General features: G+C 32.0%; 2 protein-coding genes across 2 annotated transcripts; both read left to right on the top strand.

Moving 5' to 3' along the window:
* Positions 1 to 2,566: 2,566 nt before the first annotated feature.
* Positions 2,567 to 6,050, top strand: LOC127248693 (uncharacterized). The gene is made up of 4 exons (XM_051271170.1): positions 2,567 to 2,908; positions 3,957 to 4,251; positions 5,389 to 5,439; positions 5,538 to 6,050. Exons 1-4 carry the CDS (start codon positions 2,598 to 2,600, stop codon positions 5,937 to 5,939), a joined length of 1,059 nt encoding a protein of 352 aa, XP_051127127.1. The 5' UTR covers positions 2,567 to 2,597; the 3' UTR covers positions 5,940 to 6,050.
* Positions 6,051 to 9,084: 3,034 nt separating this feature from the next.
* On the top strand, positions 9,085 to 16,686 carry LOC127248887 (probable glycosyltransferase At5g03795). Its single transcript, XM_051271439.1, has 6 exons — positions 9,085 to 9,404; positions 9,488 to 9,817; positions 13,466 to 13,752; positions 15,047 to 15,279; positions 16,033 to 16,190; positions 16,400 to 16,686. Exons 1-6 carry the CDS (start codon positions 9,219 to 9,221, stop codon positions 16,499 to 16,501), a joined length of 1,296 nt encoding a protein of 431 aa, XP_051127396.1. The 5' UTR covers positions 9,085 to 9,218; the 3' UTR covers positions 16,502 to 16,686.
* Positions 16,687 to 19,102: the final 2,416 nt, after the last annotated feature.

The following is a 19,102-nucleotide window of genomic DNA, read 5'->3' as shown; positions in this document are numbered from 1 at the left end:
GTTTGGTGTTGTCTTTTTGTTTCATTATTATTCGTTAAGTAATGTACGCCATTATTTTTATTTGTCATTTTTTTTTAGTTTCATCGTTCATCGATTACCTTCATTAATCTCTCATTTTCGCTTGAGAACTATAATATCTTCCTTGTAATAAACTTGGCCCCTGATCTACATGATCGCCCTTTTTCGGGCTGCTCAACTCTCCTATGTTCCTTTTGCTCAACTCCCCTGTGTTCCTTTGAGCATTATTTTCGTCTCCTCAATCCAACACTTTTATTACTTAAAATTGATATATTCAAGTATTTATATCTATTTTGTGAAATAGTTAAAAAGATATTTATTATATAAATATAGAAAATTATATAGTTAATATAAAAATAATAAATATATATAATATATTAATTTTTTAAAAAAAATATATATAGAAATTTTTCATAAAAAGAAAAAAAAATTTGTTTTGAGACCATCAAATATGACTATGTATTTTATGAAGGTGTGTGTGTGTTTTTTTTTTTTAATTTAAATAAAAATTACTATTATTTAATATGTATGATTTTTAATAAAATTATACTGCTCTATATGTCCCTTGACGATCAATCCATTTTGGTATGTCGAATAACAAAATATCTATTTTATTTTGTAAGTAGTTGTACTATGTATCTAACATTACAAATATTATTCTAATTCACCGTATATTACACAAATTTCGTTAAATTTATATCATTATTTCTACTTATATATAAATATAATACTAATATTTCTAAAATTTTGTAAAAAAAAACGGATAGATAGATATGAGAATGAGAGAGTATATTTTATAAAATATTATGTCAATAATATTTTAAAAAATTCAAATCAACACTTTTTTTTCAAATTAATTTCAAACACTTAAAGAAAAACATAGATAAATCTTCTATCATTTCAAAATTAAGGTTCTTTTTACTTATGATTAACGCTTGTTTATTTGATGGTGAAAAAATAATAATAATAATAATCCACCATAATAATTTTTAAAACATTTTATATTTCTTTTGTTCTGTCATATATGATTTTTTTTTATCCGTCCCATAAAAATAATTTCATTTTTATTTTTGTAAATTTATAAATTTTAAATATATTTAATGAATATAAATTAATTTAATTAAATTTATAACTTCGTAGACGCAAGACTCATTCAAACTATTTTATTTTTATCTTTTCTCAATTAATAAATATTTTTATTTAGCTTTCAAAGTTCTACTTTTTTATAAAATTAATTTATGGTAATGATAAACAAATAAATATATTTTTTTATTTATTTGTATCATATAAAATTTTATTCTGATATTCATATTATATATATTTTATTGCGATATAATGTTAAAATATTTATAAACATATTTTAGATTTCTTTTAATGATTAAATAATTCATTTTCATTATCTAAATAACTAATCTATACTATTTAAATTTTGGTATCCAAACAAAATGTTTCATTTTTACAAGTATATGATAAAAATAATACTGTTTTTTTTTTTAAATTAATTTAGTTATTTTGCTATTTTAATTTCTTGAAATTAATCTTTCTTTTTAATAATTTTATTTTAATATAATTTTTTAAAAAACTCTTGTTCTGTTATGAGTTTTAGCACATATTTTTATTATTCAGATTTTCTTCAAAAATATCAAATCAAACAATTATTTTTCTTTTTATATATTCAAAATATTACACCAACTTTTATATCACGTTAAACAAATATTTAAATTCAATTTTTTTACTATTAAAAATCCAAACGACAAAAACTAAAATCCAAAAACAAACACACTTTTATATTTTTTTCTGTTTCAAAATAAGATATTTATTTTATTTTTATTTTTGTCTCTTCTAAAATAAGATAGTCATATTTTTTATTAATTGTACTATTTATCTAATTGTACTTTAATATTTTATAATTTATATAAAAATAAAAAATATTTTAAAACTAATGTATAATTATTTTAATTATAATAAAACTATTATTCCCTTAATTCATTAAAATTAGCACACTTGAGAGTTTAAAAAAAATGAATATAATAATTGGGAATATTTTTGAAAATTTAGTTAGAAACTAAAATAAATAAAGAGAAAGAATGTAATAAAGTTAGTGATATTTGTTATAAATAAGTATTGAACAGAGGATAATAATTAAATATTGATTTGTTAATAATGTGATAAATTTAATATTTTAAATTAAAATGAATAATATAAAAAACAAATAGACCCGCAATAAGAAAAAACTATATTTTAATAATAAAAATTATTATAATAAAAAATACTTTTTCTATCTTATTTAAATTATTGTAGTATAATTAATAAGTAAATAAAAAGTTTAGTAATAAAAATAATTAAGTAATGTAATTAAATTTGAAAAATAATTAAAATATATAATTATATTTTAAAAATAAAAAAGACAAATCGGAACGAATCTAAATAAAAATTGTAAAAGAAGAACAATTATTTTTTAAAAAAAATGAAGCTAAATATTCGTAATTTTCCCTATTATAATTACGAATTTGGGCGCTTGTCCTCGCTAGAAATCCTGTCTCCAGACAGTCGGACGGAAACAAAATTGAAGTAGAAGGATGCAATGTGTTAACAAATTCTCCTTGATTTCACCATCACCAACCTCCACATCTGATTTTCCAAATTTGCAGTCTAATCCGACGTTTCTTCGCCTCAGGATTGAAACCAAAAAGCCATATCATAGTTCAGAAGCTTATGACGACAATCAATGCAAAATTGTGTCCAAAAAGGCTGTCCTTTTACCTCCAAATGTGAAAGCCATTACAAGCACATCAAATCCATTTGTCAAACACTGTGTCAAGCTTCGGCAGAGCTCCTCGTATCGCCATTCCCACAGCTCCGTGCTTGTTGTCGGCACCACGCCGATTAGGTACTTCTTTCCTTTAATAATCGTTGTTGATATTGTTGTTGTTAACGTTGGTTAAATTTTGCTTTCGATGTATGTTCTTGCAATGTTAAAGATTTAAACGCAACTCATATATTCCGTTTTCGTTTGTTCTAATGTCGGGTTTTGTAGTTGGTGCTCATTGTTGGAGTTGTGCAGGCCATGTGTTTGTGGAAATGTCTTGACATTGGAGATTATTCTGAGTGCTTTTTCAGGGTCTATATATGTTGGTGAAACATTAGGGCATTGGCCTGATTTAGGTTTTGTTGCAAAACATACATTAGGAGTTTATAGAATTAATTAGAAGGGGATGAATTAAATAGTAAAAAATGTTTTAAAATCCACATTTAGTTGTTAGTTAAAGAAAATTGGAAGTAATCCATAGTGTGTCGGTAAGCAAAGTACTGGTGCATGAAGTTTGGCTTTCATCCCTATAAGCTTTTCGAATCCCACATTTATCCTTTAGTAAGATTTGGACTCTGTAGATTATCCCTGATACCCTTGAATACTAAGTGCTGAAACCTAACAATATTGAGGGATTATTTCAGAGAATAGAAACGGCATAAGAATCATTGTTAAGACTGGTCGAAGTCACTTGTAGCAACAATAAGATTCTCAACCTTCTAGTTTGTCAGTCCCATGGTTCTTATTACTATTGCTGAACCAATCTTGTTGTTTGTTTTATCTAGAAAGTAGCTGGAATTATGTGGTCATTGACAGGTTTTTAAGTTTTGGTGAAGTAGCTTGTTAGTGATAATCAAGTCGAGCTTGAGATGTCAATGTTAATGTACAAAAGTTTAAAATATGTTGCTGAATTGAGACATAATCATGCAATTTATACATGCATTTTAACGTAAGTTACGTAACTTAACTGCTCAAGCTCAATTGGGGATCTGTTTTAATCAGTCAATGTTCACAATGTAATACTGTTTTCTTTCCCAAATTTTGTCTATTTACATACATGCAAACTAATCCATAAAAAGAAAAAAAAATCGGTTTAGATGAGAAGCTTTACATAATTACATATGTGCAGGGAAATAGCCAGCTTTGATAAAGCCCAGTCACAGAGGCCTACAATTGACTGCTTGTTCGTGCTCGAAAACAGTCAGATCCCTGAAGAAATAACTAAGAATGCTGCTCGTGTGGTTCATGTTAGTTCAGAGGTGATCAGTAAAATCTCTGGTGTTCTATCCACTGACTCGGTTGAAGTGATTGCCTTGTTGAAAATTCCTTCGACATTTTGCGACATTGGAAACAGCTTGGATCAGAAAGATTTTCGTAGGTTGTTTCCATTCCCTCACCGAATTCTTGTTCTTGATGGGATCCAGGTATTCTTAAATTAAACACATCTAGATCTTCTGACCATATACACAGATGAAGAAGACTTCCGTGTTTGAAACTTAGACTCACATCAAAGTTTAGGGAAAGACAAAAATAACACACAACTCAGCTTTATTCATAGTGTCGATACACAAACCATATTAACTTAGAGTTTACTATAAGAAGTGCTTATCTCTGTTTTAGTCGACAATATAGTTGATTTTAAATTTTAGTATACAGTTAGCTGCAGCTTTTCTAATTTTTAATGTTGTTGTGATTGAATAGGATGAATATTGAGTTATACCTGCAGCCCTTCTTTAATTTAATACACATAAAAAATAAAAAAATAGGTTAAATTGCACAAAACCCACACGTGGTTTCATGAAATTGCACAAAATCCCGCTTACTTTTAAAATTGCGTCAAACTCCCTTGTGGTTTCATAAGCTCTGCGTCTAACCCTTCGACCCTCCTTATTTAGCGTTGTTTGACCTGCACCCGCCCAAAATGTGAATAAGTTTGAGAATCTTCATTTCTAAACATTTGAAATTACAAATGTAGTCATTATTCTTATTATTTAACTTCAAGAGACAGTAAATATACTAAAAAATAGTTATTAATATCTTATTTTAAAAGTTTTTTACTATTTTTTAAGGCTAAATATAAGATAACTGAATATATTTATAACTTTAGGAGTTTAGAAATGAGTATTCTGAAATTCATTAGCAGTTTGAGCGCGTGTATAATTTATAAAACCACGAGGGAGTTTGACGCAATTTTGAAAGTACGGGGGATTTTGCTGCGAAACATGTGAATTTTATGCAATTTAGTCCAAAAAAAAAGAAATGATTTTGTTCCCATCAAAATTTTCGGCTCTGAAATCTATGGGATGAATATCATCAAAAGTTGTCTCTTCCTGTAATTGCCTTCTTGTGGAACTAAAACAGTAATCGACAATTCTTCTGGAACTAAATGTGTGATTTTGCCATCTGATCCTGAAAAGCTAATGCTTTATATTAGGAACAATGTTCTCTTAATGCAGATTTCTATTAATGTCTGAGCAAATGTTCAAAACTTACCACACGAGCTTGCTTAAGTCAATAAAACTATATACAACGGCACCAAACTCACGCAGATTTTTTGGCAGGATCCTGGCAACCTCGGCACACTAATTAGATCTGCCAAGGCATTCGGATGGGTAAGACTAACTAACTTCGATTCCCATCATAGATCTGCATAAGATGGAATTTATTAGGTTAATGTATGATTGCATATAATATTCCTTTGGTTCGACAGGATGGGGTGTTTCAGCTGCCCGGCTGTTGTGATCCATTCAATGACAAAGCCCTGCGAGCTAGTCGGGGGGCTTGCTTTCAGATGCCAATAGTTTCGGGCAGTTGGACACACGTGGAAACTCTTGGACAAGAATTTCAAATGAAGATGTTGGCAGGACATCCTGCAACTGACGATTGTCGGTATCCGGTGATGAGGCTGTGTAAAGAGTTTGCAGATTCAGTGGCGGAGAGGGGTGTGTGCTTGGTGTTGGGAAGCGAAGGAGGCGGGTTGTCCGACCATAGCCGGAAGGTTTGCGAGCTTGTGGCAATTCCGATGGCCGGAGAGTTCGAGAGTGTTAATGTTTCTGTTGCCGGCGGCATTTTCATGTACATGTTGCAAAATGAGAGGTGCAAACATGTTTGACAATTTTATCACTCCTTCGGTCGCAGTTAGATGTATTCATTCGACTTTTGTACGCAGATTTATATATATTAGTATTTTATAGGCAATAGTATTCTATTTACTTTTTAGTGACATTATTTGTAATATTGTGTAAAATATGTGTATTTTTTATTAAACTAAAAGTTACTTTAACTTAAAAAAAAAAAAAAAACCAAATATGTTGAGTTGCATAGACAAAATATAATAGTTACATATGACTCGGACGAAGAGTATCATTAATTTATGACATATAATAGTATTTTGCAACAATGAGATCTAAATAAACCGATTTTAGTTTGTACCCATAATATATTAAAATCGAGTTTAAATAATTTAAATAATGGTTTCAATTCTTACAATCTGGTAACAATGGGATTATCGTCAGACCATTGATTGATGATGAATTCATGACCTCGGTTTGGGATGTAGCAATTCAGGTCTCGGCTCAAGATATGATGTGAAAGTATTCTCCGGCCATTATACGAGTTCTGAATTGCTATCGATATATTATATTAGTTTTTAGTTATTGGAGTCTGCACTATATCGGGCCGTGCATATTGTCTGAAATTCTTAAAATGTAAGTCAACACAAATCTCAAGATTTTGTTCCCATAGAGGCTATGATTGTAACCAGTTCTATGATTTTTTAAGTATAGTGCCGATTCATATGGTTTGGTGTATGTTAGAGAGATGTCGGATTTACTTTCACCATCTTAACTTTATCTTTATCCCAAAATATTAATTTGTTATAGATAGTAGAGGGGATGTAATGACCAAAATGAATCATATCCTTAACTTGGTGGATGATATTTTTGACATTTCACGACTTAGGTTGTGCAGTTGCATCCATGTGTTCCTGACACTACAAAAAAAATAGTATATTTGTAACGGAATTCCGTTCCTAAAGTTCACGTAGCTAACATAATTCCATCACTAATTCCGTCTCTAATATCATTAGTAACGAAAAAAGTGGATTTAAGAACGAAAAAATCTCATTACAAAATTGATATTTTTTTTGTAGTGGATGTAGTCCGACTGATGCATTTGATTAGATGTCTAATCATCGTGTCGTGCTATACATTTGGCCATAAAATTTTAACCAACACAAACCTTTGTTTCTGAAAACCATTGGTTGGTTTGGTGTCGAGTGAAATCATCCGATGGGATTCTCAATAATTTTTTAAGGAGATGTCCAACTGCTAAAGTGTTTTTGTTCGTCTCATACGAGGCCATCTTGTTGGCCTGGCGATAGATCTGAATTATCAACATTTTCAATTATCGCATTGCCTTTGTCATACCTGTATGGAGATCGTCATCGAGGAGCTCTATCGTCCCTATGGTGAGGTCGGTCGTAATGTTATGATGAAAATTTGAACTTAGGGAAAGGTTCATTATCCATTTTCATACTGACGAATTTGCGACTCTCGTTCTTTAAGGATTTTTGTATGATCGTTTTAATGAAAACAATTTGCAGTGACATATCGAAATGAATTGTGTCATTTGCATTATATTTGCCTTTTGATCTCCTGAGGCAAGGCCAATTTTTAGCCCTTAGGAATACGAATTTGACCGCCTTTTAATAATTCATTGAAACTACATCGGCTTAGGTAACATCGAACAAACAATCTTCCTTATGTAAATTGGGTATGTGTTTACCCTTTGGAGGCTTGAGAATGACGCAAATATAAGACTTTTCGGACACTAGTTCTGTTGTGGTCTCCTCAATAACGTTTGGGAGTTCATACCCATCTATCGTACCTCCACATTATTTACAACAATTTGGAATTTGACTTGTTTGCCTCTAATCTTTTCTTTATGGAAAAGCGTTCTAGGTGTACTGTCTTGACTGTCAATTGTATTAAATTTTGAGCTTGGTGAGCAGTACGTTTAGATCTCTAAGATATGTCAACATGTTTCTAATTTCAATATTAGCGAGTTCGAATTCACTAATGATCACTGGACATCGAACCTTAGTCCGTCTGAATTTTTCAATAAAGGACATGGCTTATTCCCAAATTTCTTATTTTGTTTTCATTAATATATAAACGTAGTTTCCGGTATGAGACTGTAAAATATGTCGTGGAATTCTTGCTCTATTTATGTTCAATTTTGCATGGAATCAGTGCGAAGGGACGAGTATCATATAAAGGCGGTTTTTGTAAGAGTTAATGAAAATAATTGTAATTTGTAAAACTCGTTAAAAGATAATTTCTCTAACTAGAATTGTAAATCTGACCACATATTCAAAAAACTATTGACTTTCTTCTCCAAAAAATATGAAAGACTCAATAATCCTAACTTGCCAAGACAATGAATAATTGCAATTTCTACCCTTTCTGGAAAAGGGCTCCAGTATGCAAGATCGTGTGGCCCTTGGCCTTGGTTACTAAAGTATTGACGTGCAGCATCCTGTGCCATTTGCACTGCATCCGAATATTCTTGCCCCGGTTGTACTGAAGGCTGGCTGTAGGTTTCATTGTGGCGGTTCTAGAGCCACCTGTGGTTGTTGAAAGTAGGGTGCGCCTTCGGGAATATTGCTGTATGGCCAAGAGATCCCCTGTTGAGGAGTGGACTGTACAAATGACTCGTCGTTGAGCATAGGCCCCGGAGCATAAATCGTAGTTCGCGGCACACTGTAAGTTTAGGTAGTGTTAGCATTTGTAAACATTGGTACAAATGCATGTGAGCGTTGTTGGTCATGATTTTCAAATTCGATCAAAGTAACGACCGTAATTGATATGTTCCGACACCACTTTCGATTTGGGAAGACGATAGGATTTTGTTAAAACATGTTATCTATTGGGCTATAGTAAAAAAAACTGTGGATTAGTTTTAGGCACATCATTCAAAGATAGTATGGTCGTATTAGTATCACTATGCGTGGCCAAATAAGTTTTCACTTTCATTGCAGTGAATCCATCCAAAATGAATAGTCTCCTCCACTTAAGGTTATTGTTTCGAAACGAGTCGATGTACAAATCTTTCAAATCATAGTACGATGAATTGGGAATCTATTATTATTAGTTTATTAAATGTTTTTACAAGAGGTTTGAGTAAACAGCAAGATCGAAGTTTTTTTATTTTTATTATTTTATTATTTTTGTAAAAGCAATGAATGATGTTAATGCATGTGTTTTGGGTTCCCAATTGGCAATCTCCTCCGCCTGTAACTCAACTCAGCTCAACTGCAGCCGAAGCCATTTATTAGTCACGCCGCAGAGCCAACGGCTCGGCTCCTTTGGCAGCCGCACCTCCGCCGGGAATGTCGTCGCTGAAGCTCCCACAGCCGCCGTTCTCCGCCGCTGTCTGCTCCCTTCGAGGCTCTCTCCTCACTCTTGCCGTCCTCACCCTCGTCTCCTTCATTTACGTCTCCCTCAGATCCCTCAACTCCTCCTTCCACCAGACCTTCTCCCCTACCCCCGTCGCCGTGCAGCGCTCTCCGTCCAAGGTACTGCTATAATCCCCTCCCTCTGCGCCTTCGATTTGGCAATTTCGTTAATTTTGTAGTTCAATCTTGTCGGGAATTCGAAGGTGTTGCGCGGCGGCGACGCGGATCATGTGGGGAAATTGGAGGCGTTGGAAAGGAGTGGAGTCGAGAGTGACGGACGAGACGACGATGTTTATCATTCATCTAAGGTGTTCGAATTGAACTACGAGGAGATGATGAGTAAATTCAAGGTTTACATTTACCCTGATGGGGATCCGAATACGTATTACCAGACTCCTCGGAAGCTGACGGGGAAATACGCGAGTGAGGGATATTTCTTTCAGAATCTTAGGGAGAGTAATTTCGTGACGAATGAGCCAGATCAGGCGGATTTGTTCTTCATCCCAATCTCTTGTCACAAGATGCGTGGTAAGGTATGCAGACAGTTTTAATTTTGATGAGTATTAATGATTTAATGTTCAATTTGATGGCTGTTGAATTGGCAGCGTGCACCATTCAATCCTAATACTCCATGTTAGGAATCTTGAGTGCTATTTCCTTTGATAATATTTTGAGTTTCCATAGATACTGAAGTGTTGATTGCTCTGCAACTTTGAGGCTTAAAAATGATTTTGGTGGAATTTTTTGTTGTTGGTTGCTTGTCCCTTTTAGGAGATTACTTGTCTGTTAAGATCTGAAGAAGGGTGTGTCTTTTATTGATTGGTTTTGATCTTGTATTTGGTGTCAGTAATAATGAGATTATTGATACTACATGCCTGTTTTCCTAGACCAAAGTATGATTTGAGTTTGATGGTTGTTTTTGTTCTTTTGTCAACTTCACCTATACTTCTCTCTGTTGTGTGGCTTGAAAGAAGCATTGTATGTTAGGATGGCTGACACTAGCATCAAACGATGTAATTAGAAGTTGGGAAATTTCTCCTGTGGAAACATGCTTGTAGGGACCTTGTTAATGAATTTTTTTACTAAGAAGGGTCATCCTATTATTTTTTAACCGTTGTTTTGTTTATTCAGTACATATATGTTTCTTCTCCTTGTCTCCTCTCCTTCAACTGAAGTCCTTTCTCTTTTCTGAAGCGTTACCATCTATAAAATGGTCTTTCATGAAAGATAGATGTAGGGAGATGTTTCAATCTAGTATCTGCACCATGGATTCTTGGCTGAGGAAAATGATTAATACTAGGTTTGTTAACTGTTGATGTATTTTCAGACTAGGGCAGTATGGCTAGGTGAATCTTTTTTTATCCAGCTCTTTTCAGAAATATTGTCTCTATCTTCTCTGTTTTTAACTTGAACTTTTGTCCGAGGCGTAGCATAGCACTCTAATTTCACCAATTGCCTTTTGCATTCTGCAATCCTGCATGCCAGGTTATTATTTATTTATATTAACCCTTTCACTTAGTTTAAGACTGCTGTTTTCTAACTCTTGTTTTTTGTATTAGATATCTTGTTTATTATTTTTATTCATTTTTTTTTTTTTGTGGAGGAACAAAGATTCCTCTCAATTTTTATTTTTTATTTTTGTTTAAATACCATTTTAATCGTGTTTTAGTGATATGGTGGCTTGTGTATTTGCAGATTGAGTAAATTCTGGCCTTTGTTTGAATCATTAAGGGTGTGTTTCTCTTGTGTTTTTATTTTTATTGTATTTTTTGTTTTGATGTTTTTAGGATAAAATAGTTGTTTGATGTGGAATTTTGTATGGAAAAAAATGGGCGTGGATGCTATGTTTTTGTAGGGAAAATAAAGATTGAATAGTGAAAGAAATGGTATTGAAAACATAAAAGAAAAAAAGCCTTCTTGGCATTGTCAACCTTTGAGAATCCACTTGTTATTGGAACCACTATTAAATTAAATGGTGAAAATATGGTACATAGTCTCAAGATTTAAGCTTGTTTTGTCACGCTAAGTTAATTGAGTATTATTCTTTTTGGTCCTTCAAATTCTAAAAGTACTGATTTTTATGGGAATGAATATGACTGCTTAAAAATATTATGGGAAAATTAGTTGATGTTATTGGGAGTTACTAAATATATGCTGTATCGGTTGGAATGAGATGTATGCCCTTTACTAAATATCTCTCATGTAAGTAGGTTTTGTAGAATATTGTTGTCTATGAAATAATATATGCAGTGTTTGTTTTGAATCTAGCACAATGGTCAATTACAAAATCATTTTAAAATTCATTGATAATTGTGAACTGTGCCTAATGCTTATAGTATTATTTCTCAACAACTGGAATTCATGAACCCCATAACAAGAAAAATATTGCATTTCGGTATATTTTCGAGTTTTGGGTTGGTTTGGAAAGAGTAAGAAGTTGAATTATTAGTATGTGTTAGGAGTTGGATGTGATATTTTGAATAAAGAATAAAGAATTTATTTTATATTTTAAATAAAAAATAGGTAAATGTGATGATTTGTTAGAGGGAGTTTTTGGTGCCTAGTGTTAACTAATTTCTGAACATAAGTGAACAGATTGGTTAATGATGAAAAAACTTAGTATTTGAGCTATTGGTATGCTCTCACAAAATCCATACTTTCCAATGACATGTCAATGCTATTCTCCCGTTACCGGCGTTCCTCGGCATAGTAAATTGACTTACCTTGTCCCCAGAGGTGAAACACAAGATTTTGAATATAACATGATCAGAAGTTCCCGTAATTCTCAATTTTGGAAAGTCTTGCCACTTGATTTGGTCTCTCTTATTTTCATCAAAATAAGTATGAACTCCTTGCACTATACTAGGGAATATAATGTAATTTATAATTCAAAAGGCACAGGTTTTACCAAGGAATTCCTAAAGATGAATCTCTGTTTCATTGAAGCAAGAGAAATCTTATAGGTTTATTAGAAAACAAATAAAATTTCATAGAGATAAATTCCGCTGCTGAACAAACCTTAAAAGTATTGTAAATTGTGTATATGTAAGCTACATCAATTTCGTAAAATAGGGGGAAGTCATAATGTTAACTTAGTGAAAATAATGCTAAATGTTGTAACAGGATAAAGCCTTTTGTGTATAAGCCTGGGCAGTCTGTAATATAGATAAGAGTCTTTTTCTACCTACAAACAAGGGGGCACTGGAGATGAGGCGTGAGATTGCATCATGGAAGAAATCCTTTGGCCAACCATTTCAGTTAGTTAATTATGTTCATCAATTTCTTGCTAAATGGTTAGTTAATTATGTTTATCAACTTCTTGCCACCATCTTTCTCTATCTGTCTCCCTTTAGAAAATCTTGACTTGGATGCAAAGGGCCTTTCCACTGAATGATATCGAGTTATATATATGACACCAAGCAGAAGTCTTTGGCATGGACTTTAGAATTGACATCCTTCATAATTTTATAATGCTGATAATTTCTTGTTAGCGACTTTTAATATTGACCAATTCGAGCCCCATCATGCATCAATTCCACCATTACCTTGTTACCTACTTCAAAGATGGTAGCCAGATGGTGCTTGCTTATGATTCCCTTATTTTTGCATTACTTTTGTCCACCATCCTTACTACCTCTAGGAATTCTTACGCATCATTAATCATATTATCTGCACCTACACTATAATCCAGAGTTAGGAAATCTTATTATATCTACATGTGGAAGGGACTCAACATAGACACTAGGACATGGAGGCCACAATATCAAAAGCAGTAATATGGGGTTCAACAAAAGCTGTAATCTGATGATTACAAATTAAAAGGTTGATGTGCTGACTCTCAGTGGAAATCTAGAAAAGCATTGTTCTCAATACTAACTTACTGAAATTGAGAGATTCTTTGATTATATCTATGTCTTGGAGGAAAATAGATGAAGCTTGTTGCCAACAAGCCAAAAGGTAGAGCCACCTTGGGGTTGTGTGTTTGCACATATTGTTAAGAATGTCACCCGCTTTATTATCAAATTGTGAATTCTTCAATTTGAAAAACTGAGTAGCAATATTAGGGAATTGCATCATTTAAATCTATTGTTATGTCTCTTTTAATTTCAGGGGAGTTGTATAATTTTCACTTCCTATAAGAGAATGATTACAAATCATGCATTTTTTGGAAAAATGTGCAGGGTATATCATACGGAAATATGACCATAATAGTCAAGGACTATTTGGAGAGCCTGATATCCAAGTATCCCTATTGGAACAGGACACTGGGTGCAGATCATTTCTTTGTTACTTGCCACGATGTAGGTGTGAGAGCCACTGAAGGACTCCCGAATCTGGTAAAAAACTCCATTCGTGTTGTTTGTTCTCCCAGCTATGATGTTGGGTTTATACCGCACAAAGATGTTGCCCTCCCACAAATTCTTCAGCCATTTGCCCTTCCAGCTGGAGGAAATGATGTGGAAAATAGGTATTCAACTTGATATTTCTTTATCCATTGATATGATTTCTAAAGTTTCCTATTTATACTTTAGCTTAGATAATCAGTATGTTCCTTGTATTTCATTCTACATCACACAGAATTTAACTTGTTGCACTTCTGTCCATCAATGAAGAAGAGCTGATCATGCTTTATGATCCTAAAAACTTATATAGACAAATGAAGTATGAGGGGTGAAAGATTCTCACTGATGATTTCCTTTCTGATACAAAACACTTGATAAGTAGCATTTACTACAAGATAATCAGCCCTTTCCTGCTTTATAATTGGTTAGATCTCAAGGTATGGAAGGTTCTTTTTCATTGTCAGATAAAATTGCATTATCTCCCAGCATATATATTTGATTATAATTTTTTTCTGTCATTTGGCGTGACACTGTTTTGGTCCCATAAGTTACAGTATTTTGCAGTTTTGATCCTATCATTCAGATGCAATATGAGCAATACTGCAAACAACTACAACTTTGTAAGAACAAACTACAGCTGTGCAAAATGACAGGATAAAATTGATTTCTGGGGTAAAAAATGCAATTTCCCTTTCTTCATCTTAACAGTTATTTTCGAACTCAAATTCCCAAGGGTGTGCTTGTCTTTTTGGTTTTGTTTTGGGTTTTGAAATTGTTGAGGTGAAAGTTAGTGTTGAATGCAATGTTTAGAATGAAAAATATGGAAAATAGGTGTTGAATAGTGTGTTTGAGGATCTTTGGAAGGAAAAGGAGAATGCACTGGAAATTGAAAGGTGTGAAAATAGTAACTAAAACACAAGACGGCCTATTTTTCTTGCTTGAGCTACATGCTGGAATCTGTTAAGTGTTAATCAATGTCTGCAAATCAACTTGAAATGTGCATTCTTTACTCAGTGAAGTAAAGTTCATTCTGAGTTTGATGGTAAAATTTAGTCTAATGCTATATCTGTGTCAACCTTTGTATACAATAATTGAAGTCAAGATACTGTCTTGTGCACCAGGGTAGCACTTTTATGTATCTCTTTACTTGTTAAGTCTCAGATACTTTCTTACAAAATTCCATGATTTCATTGTCATATGCATGTAACTTGAGTTGATTTTGTAATACTGATGAGGACATTTTTACTTTGTTGTAATATAAATATTATTTGTACAACAAAATAAACATGGCCTCGCTTGAATTCCAAATGCATACAGATAGCTTTTGGTAATGTTTTGATTGCCAAATTTTTTTCTTCTTCAGATCAGGCATGTATCTGCCATATATATCTTTTGAAACTAAACGAGGATTTATTGCAGGACAACACTTGGTTTCTGGGCTGGGCATAGAAATTCTAAAATTAGGGTCATACTGGCTCGGGTATGGGAAAACGACACAGAACTAGATATTTCAAATAATAGAATCAACAGAGCAACTGGACATCTGGTGTATCAGAAAAGGTTTTACAGGACGAAGTTTTGCATTTGCCCTGGTGGCTCTCAAGTTAATAGTGCTCGTATAACAGATTCTATACATTATGGATGCATACCTGGTGAGCCTCATACACTTTCTTTCCCACAGCACCAACCAGTGATGAGTTTAATATTTGAATTAAATACTACCATGTACCTGGTGACAATGGACATAAACTGTCAATTTGGAATATTAAGCTTTGTTGTTATTGAAACTTGAGAAGCTGCATATTAGATAATTATCCTTGTGCTTCCTAATGTCTGTCTAACTTAATCTTGTAACAATCACACCTTGCCGAAACACAGATGTAAGCGAAAGAAAAGAATATATATATATATATATATGACCTTTTAGGAGTTTACTTGAACAGTTTGATGAGCAGGTAAGAAATTATTGTTCAGTTTTATTGTTGGTTTAACTGTCAAGATATAGACTACAATTTCTGAAAGCCTTCCTTTGAAATATCTGATTTCTAAGCTTTGGCTCTATATATGTCTGCATATGTGTGTGAACAATGATGAGGCTGCTGCATATTTTAACAAAATACTTTTTGACATGCAGCAACAGATATTTTAGATTCAGAGTCCTCATGTCTATGAGTATTTAAAATTATTAATTCTTGTGTGTAGGACTCATATTACTAATATTAAATGTCCGGCTGAATAGTTCATGAAAAATGTCGGTGATATTTTGAGCCTGTTGTAAATACTGTTTTGTTCAGTCTTTTATGTATTGATTATATTGACATTCCAGTGCAGTTTTTGCCTATGCACTCCCAAGTATTTAGTTGTCTCAGTAGTTTTCTGATCGAGCTTTTACAATCTCTTTGCAGTGATACTCTCGAACTATTATGATTTGCCCTTCAACAACATAGTAAATTGGCATAAATTCTCGGTAGTACTAAAGGAGACAGATGTATATCAGCTAAAGCAGATTCTCAAGAACATAACGCAAGAGCAATTTGAGGCATTGCACTATAATTTGGTCAAGGTAAATATGTATCCTCTTAAAAGTGTTTTCGTCCCTAGTCTACGTACTTGGCCTTTAATACTTAGCATTTTTCGTGTAGAGCATATGACTATGCATAATTGACCATAATTTGCATAAATACATTCACACATAAATTTCACATATACATGAAGAGAATTACTTTGACAGTTGGTAAGATTTATTTTTTTATTTTTTTTATGATGCTTCAGGTCCAGAAGCATTTTCAATGGAATTCTCCACCTGTCAATCACGACGCCTTTCATATGGTAATGTATGAGCTTTGGTTACGTCACCATGTGATCAAGTACTAACTTCTTCACTTCACACAAGTGTTGCCTCGAGGTTGGATATCCAGCGGCTGTGAATACTGACTCTGTATACTACTATTTCACCAGTTCATTCATTGTCAATTTTTTTTTTTTTCAATCTTAATATAGCGAGCAGAACAAATTTTGCATCCGCCCTTTAGTTTGCTTGAATTCATTTTGTATCTTTATCGATGATCTAGGTTGTGCCAACTGCTTGATAAACATTTTCTCCAATGTTCCTCGTTTCTTACACATAGTACCTGTCAAACTGTGTTGGTTCTGGCGATAAATGTTCACGTGGTTTTATATTGACCCGTATTTTTCTTTCTCAAGCAGAAAGCAGTTGCCATTTATGCTGCAATCACTGCCTAAGCAGGTAATAATGCGTTACTTTTACTTAATTGTTTGAGTATATTTGTAGGGTAAGGTCATGTTAACTATGTTGGATTATGTAATATCCATAACTTGGTAAACGAATCCTAAATGATATACCGAATTGTTTGATGTAGAATCTGGTAGTAAGAGTGTTCTAATATACAGTTCTTATGAAATACATTGCAAGTATAGACGGCTTAAACTATTGTTTGAGTACACTCTTCTAACAGTGGCTGGAAGAACTATTGAACCATTCTTCTACAATGTAACTAATGTATTTTCCAGTCGTCCCCATAAGGATGTCTGGTGACGTAAAGAGTGAACTTGTGGCCGTGAGGCTAGGGGTTTGAATCATGGGTTTGAACCTGGCGTCTCCAGGTCACCTGCCACACATGGCCTTAATTCCGGCCATATTGAATATTTAAACGGGTTAAATAATTCAATTTTAACCCAAACATATTTATTATTGAACTGTATATATAATTAAGTCAAAATTTTTTATTTAAATTCAATTATTTTTTATCAAATTGTTGTGTTATATTAGTTTTAATTGGTTTTGGGGTAACCAGTACAATGACTTAAGATTGAATTATTTAAAATTAAATTTAGGTTAAATTAATATGTGGACTAATTATCAAATTATAATTATTTTACATATATATAATAAATATATTAATTAATATTAATGTATTATATAATAGAGTTGTCGCGTCGGATTCGAATTGAGAGCTTTAATTCCAGCCTGATTCGTTTATTATCGTATCGGATTAATGGCAATTCGTAGACTTAGATTAAAATTCTTGATCCAAATTTAAAGTTATCGGTATCACTTTTTACCGGCTTTAGTGCTGACTTGTCCAATTATTATATGTAATAAAAGTAGTCATGATATGCTTTTATATACTATAAGATATATTGTATTATAATATAGCAGCATAAGCGCTGAGTTATAAATATGTTATATTATATTTTTTTATATAATATATATATATATATATATTTGTGCTTTGATTATTATTTAAAATTCATAGGACAATTCAAATCCAATCTTCTCTCTATGGACTTAAGTCTCCTTAGAATGAGATGGATGCATCAGTGTAGAACATTTAGTTAAAAGCCCAACAGTGTGGGCTAAAGTCCAAGGTTTTTCTTGATATTTTAATTTTATTTATTTCTATAAAAAAGAAATATAAAATAGTATTATTATTTTAAAATTTATAGTAATAATATTAATGTTCTTTAATTTGATATGTATTCATTTGTATTTATATTTTTGAAGTAATATAATTTTTGGATGTGATACATAATACTTTTGATTTTACATTTTGTTTTGAAAAAATATAATTTTTATATAAAAAATAATTGAACATATCATTAGTAAAATTATTTTAAACTAAATATTATTAAATTGATATCAAAACAATTTACATAATAATTAATAAAAAATTTATTTAGCTAAGAAAATAAACTTTTCTATTAATCTTATTTTTAGCAAATGACTACAAAAATACTATTCTTTTTGTCTCACCTATGGTGTTCAAAATGTTCGTTTCTGGAAAATAATTACACACTTTAATTTCATTTTATATTTATAATTTTTTTATTTTAATTGGACTAATTATTTATTTTAATTTTAATTTATAATTATTTATACTATAAAACAATTATTTTATTAATATATTTTTAATTATTTACTAATTATATTTATCTTGAGTTCATATGTCTATAATAAACTCGGACACGGTAGGTGAAAGGAATGAAGTATTATACTTCCTCCGTCCCATAACAAAGTGTTTATTTTTCCATTTTAGTCTGTCCCATAACGAAGTATTCATTTCTTTTTTTTTTTTTTTTTTTTTTTTTTTAGTAACTGTACTATCTACCTAACATTACAAATACTTTTACAACTTACAATATATTACACAAATATCATTATCTTTATATCACACAATACTAATAAAATTATTTTAATCATTTCTATTTTATTTTCATTATATCTTAATATAATACTAATATTTTTAAAATTTTGTGCAAAAAATAAATAGATATTATGGGACGGAGAGAGTATAAATATAAAAAAAGAAATAAATTGGGGCTATGGGCTCCTCTTAAAGAAATGGGATCTGGCCATCAGGGAGAGGTTCTACCAGCCGTGCTCAAGGCCGATATTATTTATTTCATATATACATAATGGAATTTCAAATTTTAAATTAATCACATTCATTGTAC

This window comes from Andrographis paniculata, unplaced genomic scaffold (genome assembly GCF_009805555.1).
Source record: "Andrographis paniculata isolate CXL003 unplaced genomic scaffold, ASM980555v1 Contig34END, whole genome shotgun sequence".
NCBI lineage: Eukaryota > Viridiplantae > Streptophyta > Magnoliopsida > Lamiales > Acanthaceae > Andrographis > Andrographis paniculata.
This window is presented reverse-complemented; position numbering and strand designations above follow the sequence as displayed.

Coding starts and splice junctions, on each gene's coding strand:
- LOC127248693 (XM_051271170.1), top strand. CDS start 2,598: ATGCAATGTGTTAACAAATTCTCCTTGATTTCACCATCACCAACCTCC. Junction 2,909..3,956: donor GTCGGCACCACGCCGATTAG/GTACTTCTTTCC, acceptor ACATATGTGCAG/GGAAATAGCCAGCTTTGATA. Junction 5,440..5,537: donor CTGCCAAGGCATTCGGATGG/GTAAGACTAACT, acceptor TTGGTTCGACAG/GATGGGGTGTTTCAGCTGCC.
- LOC127248887 (XM_051271439.1), top strand. CDS start 9,219: ATGTCGTCGCTGAAGCTCCCACAGCCGCCGTTCTCCGCCGCTGTCTGC. Junction 9,405..9,487: donor TGCAGCGCTCTCCGTCCAAG/GTACTGCTATAA, acceptor GGGAATTCGAAG/GTGTTGCGCGGCGGCGACGC. Junction 16,191..16,399: donor TGCACTATAATTTGGTCAAG/GTAAATATGTAT, acceptor ATGATGCTTCAG/GTCCAGAAGCATTTTCAATG.